We start from the raw sequence: 6,896 nt of genomic DNA on the forward strand, positions 1-6,896 counted from the left end.
GGGTTTTTAAAAGCCTATTACTTACCTGAAAGGTTAGAATGACCTAAGAGCAGCTTTCATTGCCTGCCGTTAGAATTTACCTATGTTTTAGAAAGCCACGGTATTCCCCCAAAGCCTTATGCTGTGTTCAAAGAGATTTTTAAGAGTCGAATCCTTTTCTTTTAGATGTTGCACTGAGGGCCGTGGTTTAGTGGGACAACATCCGTGGTAGGTGGACTGGATGATTTTGGAGCTCTTTTCCAACCTTGGTGATTCTATGATTCTGTGATTCTTTAGCCAGGTAAATGTTGGAGGCTTGGTCCATAGGTGGTGTTTGTTCTGTCTCAGTGCTTTATTCAGTACTGGACGTACCTGACTTGGAAAGCTGCCCTCTCAATTGGGCTTCTTGAGCGATGGCCCCGCGTTGGCCCACACCGCTCCAATCCATACCATAGGGCGTCCCTGTCCCTAAACAGACTGCCTTTAAATTGCACCCATCGATCTTGGCTGCACCAAAACGCTCCTGCTTCAGTATTTAGTGAGGCCTGAAGTTATGTCTCTGCATCAAATAAGACACTGCACCATCGATAAGGAGGAGTAATGCAGTGCGTTCCCACCTGGATGTCTCCTGTCCCGTATGTGTTTGCTGCTCCTGATTAAGACTGATAACGAGCTATCAGTAATGATCTTAGCGTGGTGCAAAGCAGGAAGGATTAAATCAGTCAGTGCCAGTGGCTTAGCCAAAGTTTCTGCTTGGCCTGAATGTAGCTTTTCAGCTCGGCCTCACCTCAGTGCACTCCTCTGAATGATGTAGTGCTTTGTGAGAGTGAGCAACGTGGATTTAGATGAGAGAAGGATGCTGCATAATTCTAATGCAGAGATTAAATAACTCTCAGGCATCTGCAGGCACCCAGCAACGTGAATTGTGGCTGGGAAAATCTCTCCTGTAAATAGGCAGCACGGAGGGAGAAGGGGCATTAGCGTAGCGTTAGGAGGGGTGGAATGTGCAGGAAAGAGGGACAAGAATTGATGAGCAGCTTTGGAGGAGATGCATTCTCTGGGGCAAGACTGAAAGCTGATGAGTGGCTGCAAGACCTGCTTATGGCAGGGAGGGTGCTCCCAAAGATGAGGCAGCATCCAGCTGCTGCCAGATGTTCTTAGGGTGGTGGCTATGTCTGCATTGCTCTGTTGGCCTATGAGGCAATAGTCTTAGACTGTGGGAGATCCCAGGGAGGTTCTTGCCTGGTGTGTTTGTTGGTAACGTGCTGGATGGACAGGGCTCTGTCTTACCCTGGAGGACATGGAAGTCACCTCCTGGAGCCACTGTGTCCCCAGCACTGCTTCCCGAACACCCTGAGACTTCAAGGATGCTTTGCATTAGGGCGTTCTTCAGCTTTGTCCTCTTTCTAACACAAAAGTGAAGCCCCAGGGCTGTTATCTCCTTGTGGTATTTTCAGCCCAGCCTGCGGTGCATCGCCAACTTTCATTTTAATTAAGGCAAACCTCAGCATCATCAGCTGACTTGCTTATGTCTCACCTCTGGCTTCACCCGCTGTCTTCTCCTCCCCTGTGGTGAGAGGGGCATTCAGTCTTGATGTGAGGCAGCAAAAACAAGACGTCTTCCCTCCTCGACTCATTAATTAAAGCCACAAATTGAGCTCTTTTCTTGCAATCTGAAGTGATCACATAAATAGCATTGACGGAACAAAATTAACATCTGAAAAAATCCTGCAGGGTCAGCACGTCAGGGGTGTGGGGGGAGGGGGCATTAAAAACAAGATGCTGTTCTGCTCACCTCCAGCACAGAGCTCAGCCTGGACATGGAAGAAGTCACAAAGTGTAGGCAGCGCAAGACCTCTACTTTCTACAGCCAAGCCTGGAAGGTAAATGGAGGAACTGATCTAGGTGGGGTGGCTGCTCCTTCTCAAGACCGTGTACAGCCCTGCAGACGTGCCTGGGGGAAGAGCTGGGTCTAGCCATGTGGACCTGGACCGTTTTAACCCAAGGAGTGGAATGTGGACCATCTCAGCCCCAAGGAGTGCGAAGGCACAGTGGGAATGCCAGCAATCAGTGCCAGGGAAAAGCAAGAGGACTGGGAGTGGGTCCTGGTCTCCTCCCAGGTCTTCATCTCCGTCACCAGCCATGCCATCACAGCCATTGCTCCTCATCACCTTATGAGAAATTAGCAAAACTCCAGAGTGCATCTGCATGTAGAGTGCCAGGATCCCTTGTGATTAATGGTTTTTTTGGTGTGTTTTGCATCCTCCTGTGCTGGGAGGTGTCTGCAGGAAGCCTCGTGCGGGGCTTGCCCTTGTTCCTGGGCACATTTCTCACCTGGTCCTTGCTTTGCATGTGGTTGTATTGGCAGAGACATGATGGGAACGCTCTGGAAACGCTGCATTGTGGTCACGTTGAGATCTCTGCAACATGGGTGCATGCAAAAATATCTGCCCCCAGCCTGAGAGGGCACTTGAAGTGGCCCCTACTGCTCATCACAAACTGCCAGCAGTTAATCCCTTTGCCTCAGTGCATTTGTGGTTGCGTTCCAAAAGCGAATTCATCAGGACTCATTCATCTGAATGAGTGTCCGTGGGGATGCTTGCAGGCTGCGTCCATTCTGAAATAGTATGGGAAGAAGGGGAGAGTAACTCCCTCCATCGGGAACCCACAGCGCCTGCTGACTGTCCTGGCAGGAGCATGGGGATGTGTAATAGCTCTGCTCCTTGCTGAAAGGGGATGGGGCACTGTCAGGAGCTGCAGTGAAGGCAACAGGCTTAGTTTTCGTGCAAGGTACTCTTTGGGGCAAACCCAAATATCACAGCTGGCCTGAAGTGATTCACTTAACATTTTCCTTCCTTTTTACGGCTTGTCTGCACACGCAAAGCTAAATCCAGAGCTGCTGCAAGCCCAGTAAAACCCACAGCACAGGCAGCATCCACACGACACCACGCTGGAGAGCTTCAAACCCACACCCAGACAGCTTGTGGAATCCCAGCTGGACACTTCCCTGTACAACCTGCTGTCACAGGGGGTTGGCCTTGAGCATTTCCAGAGCATTTCCTTGAGCATTTCCTGAACTGCGAGGTGAGTTCAGTGGCACAACGTTGTGCCATCACCCCAGTATCCAGTCTGAGGCATAAGGGTTGCAAAACTCACTGTCACTGTTCCCATAAACCAAAACAGCCCTTTTTGTTTTTTCTCTTTGTGCTACATCTCTCCCATCAAAACAACGCCTGAACTTCTGTGCTATATCACCATAAAAATCTTGACAGCTGTTCTAGCAAACAGCCTGGAGTGCTGCGGTCTTTTATGAGTATTAATTATGTTAAGGAAAGCAGATCTCACAATTACATTGTCTGTGGGAGCAGCAAACTTCTACCATCCGTCTCCCTGAGCAAGGAGGTGAAGGGCTGTTTGCTGCCCTGCTTTCAAAGTGGTGGGAGCTGCAGCTGCTGTTAGGGAGGACACGATGACAGCCCAGAGAAGCTCCTTGTTCCTCCTGCTGTTACCACAAATAACTTTCTTGATGTGCTTGACATGTCATCAAGTGCTCCTGAGCGGCCTCTTCTTTTGAATAATAATAAAGAACCACATTGCTGGTCTAGTCTGGATGCGATATGTGCTACCAGCAGTTTTGGAAAGCCAGGATCTACATGTGGATCCAAGCTGGGAGAGGTTAGATGGGGAAAAAATGGGACGGCTGGCAACCGTTGTGCTGGGAAGGAGGGTTTGGGGTTGTTGATTAAAAGAAAGGGAGGGTAGAAATGTTGCTTTTTGGTTTGGGGGGGAATGGCAGGGCTAGCTGTGATGCGCAGAAGGAAAGAGTTTGGTGACCATTGGTGGCAATTTTGAGATCATCCACTGCTGCCTCCTCTTCCTCTGACTTAGCCAAGATGCTGTGGTTTTTCCCTTTCCCAGCCCCTCTGAGAGAAGGGCAGCATCCTAAGGAGGTCCTGTGAGATGCGGAGGTCCTTGACAGGCCCTTTCTGGATCAGTAGGTCAAGAGGTCAGAGGTGCAAGTTACTCATGTTTTATCACCATTATGCAGACAACCTGTGTCCTTGGCTGAGACAGGCAGATCCAACCCCAAAGCAAGCGATCTGGGGAGCTCAGAGGTGATGCTTTCAATACATCTTCCTCATCAGCCTCCCCTTTGTATCACAGCCGTTCATGAATCCTGGTCTGGCTGCTTGAAGGCTGGAGGACTTCACCCACACCGAGTTGACTGTTGGCACTGTAGATCTGCCGTGGTTATGCTGCAGGAGAGAGATCTGTTTGGAAGTGCATGTCAGTGGTGGATCAGCGTTGGATGCTCAGATGATGTGATTAACAGGACGCTGCGGGGCAGCAACAGAGAAAACGATCTTCCTCTTTCCTTGTCACCCTAATTTTCAGAGGAAGTGTTTTGTTTAAATGTAGGGTTTTTTGTCCGGGAGAGCAGAGCAGGCTGTTGTTTGGAGCCTGCCCATCCTCACATCCCTGACGCTGGCAAGTGACCAGAATGTCCCATCAAAGAGGTGCAGGCACGTACTGCAGCTTTAAATACAGCCAGCTGCAATTATTGGCCTTTCCATTGCGTTTGACCCAGACTTTTAGCAGCAGAAAATGAGCCTACCTGATGGAGGAGCCTGCTCGGATGTCATAACACAGCAGCATCCATCAGGCTTCATGAAGCAGAGAATTAACATCTGTTGGAACTGCAGCAGCAGCACAGCCAGACACCCTGAAGACATGGGGAGAAATGACGGTTTTGAGGGGTTGCTGGAAAACAACGTAGCTGAGTGCACAGCTATTGCAAAGGAGTCTTCCTGCAAGACCAAAACAGGGTTAGGTCCCTCCTTGCACTTCCCAGGTCAAATAAGGAGGAGTAATTGTAGTGAAAAAATGGGATGCTTAATCGATACCACCGAGCGCTGTGTTTATCAGCAGATAACATGCAAAGCAGGGGTCTTGAGAACAATAAAGTATATTTGATCCCCTGGTGTTTATGGCCTGGAGGATGAGTGAGGAAGCCTCATGTGGCCAGCAGAGGCTGACCTGCCTGCAGCTGTGATACAAGGTTTACCAAGAAATGCCAAATTCTGGTGCAGGCATCATCAGGGACTTATTCCTCGGGCTGTTGTACTGGCTTTGTTAACTTGAATGTGAAGGAACTGAGGTAAAACGGAAGAGGCATTTATTAAAGGGGGGGAGGTCACTTACACACGGACAAAATTCAGGCAACACCACTCACCACTCATCTTTCAAGTGCCTCCCATGCACGAGGAGAACAGATTAAAAATCATGGCCCTCCAAGGAGTGACATTTTGGAGCAATAATTTAAGCCACCGGGCACTGCAGCGTGTTCTTGCTTCCTTGATACTTTGTGTGTGACCACCCTGATTTGCTGGTGCTGGTGTTAATTCATGATATCGTAGAATCGTAGAATCATAGAATCACAGAAGGTTGGTTGGTTTAGGAGAGTCCTCAAAGCCCACCAGCCTCAACCCCTGCCATGGGTAGGGATACCTCCCACAGATCAGGCTGCCCATAGCCCCATCCAGCCTGGCCTTGGGCAGTGCCAGGGACAGGGCAGCCACAGCTTCCTTGGGCAGCCTGTTCAGTCTTATCTGGGAGATGAGTTGATTTGGTGAACCCGATGCCATAAATCACCTGTGTGTTCCAGCACTGGGGCTCAGGATGCAGGATGAGTGGGCTCTGGTCCTGTCCATCAGCACGGGATCGCCGGGTTACAGCAGCAATGCTTGTCCTCGCGGTCTTGAAGCCAAACCTTGGGATAAAGTGGCACTAAATGAATGCGCAGCAAAAAAAGGGAGATAAACCAACTTCATTGAATTAAATATATAAAATAACAATAATAATAACGAGGAACGTGTATTCATTTCTACGATGTGCCTGTGTTCCCACAGGTCCCAACTGCTTCGCAGGAACCACCATCATCCCCGCGGGCATCGAGGTGAAGGTGGACGACTGCAACATCTGCCACTGCCACAACGGGGACTGGTGGAAGCCGGCGCAGTGCTCCAAGCGCGAGTGCCAGGGCAAGCAGGCTCTGTAGCAGCAGAACCCCTCACTGCCACCGCGAGCACGGCTCCAACGCGTCCCAGCTCCTCCAGCTGCTGCAGGATCACCACCGAAGCCACCGGGCGCTCGTGGCGGGACAGGGTTTCCCTCCCTGCCCTCTTGCTTTCGGCCCCACGTACCCAGCACCTAGGTAGCTGCTCCGCTTTCGTGATTATCGGCGCTCGGTAGGGATTCCGTGGTGAGATGTGGAGGGGGAAGAGAAGAGAGAACGCAAGGTCCTGCGCAAGCTCTTTGACTGGCGATGGCTGCGAGGCGCCGCTTCGCTCACCGCTCTCACTTCCGACGGCGCGGATCGCGGTTTTCCACGGTCATTTCTTTTGCTGTTGTGATTTATTTATGATAACTTTTTTAAGCCGAAGCTGGGATGGTCGGGGCAATACAGCTATGAGCGAAGCAGCGGGCGGTCTCCGTGGTGTCTGTGGGGGGGGCACTAAGGACAGGAGGGGGCATGGGCCAGCAGCGGGGATGGGGCTGAGCCCGACGCTGGGTCTGTGCTGACCTTCCCCACCGCGTGGGGACAGCGATGCTGAGGATGGGCACCTCGAGCTTGTGGCCTTGTCCTCGCGAGGACATCAAGAGCACGGCGTCTTACCCAGGTCGGAGAGCAGTGGTGTTTCCCCGCAGCTCCTGTGCTGGGGGCCGGTTGCTCTCCCTCTGATTCACTAGTACTGTGCCAGTCACCGCTCACACTTAGTTTGCTGCTTTTTGCCCATTGCCATTAGGATGAGGGTGGTTATTTCGGTCAGCCTTCAGCCCGGCACCTGCTCTTAGCAGCGACGATGGCAAATCCAACCAGCACGTGCGTTGAGGCGGTCTCGGTTGGTGCACAGCTG

At 51.2% G+C, this 6,896-nt stretch overlaps 1 protein-coding gene across 1 annotated transcript in view; it reads left to right on the top strand.

Moving 5' to 3' along the window:
* VWC2L (von Willebrand factor C domain containing 2 like) overlaps positions 1-6,037 on the top strand; it is a gene marked incomplete at both ends in the record, with an annotated part of 34,033 nt that extends 27,996 nt beyond the window's left edge. The window contains one exon of the mRNA XM_079538931.1: positions 5,889-6,037. Within this exon, the coding sequence (XP_079395057.1) occupies positions 5,889-6,037 (149 nt within the window). The remainder of the gene's footprint in view (positions 1-5,888) is intronic.
* Between the last annotated feature and the right edge of the window lie 859 nt (positions 6,038-6,896).

Source organism: Tetrao urogallus (assembly GCF_951394365.1).
Source record: "Tetrao urogallus genome assembly, chromosome: 8".
NCBI lineage: Eukaryota > Metazoa > Chordata > Aves > Galliformes > Phasianidae > Tetrao > Tetrao urogallus.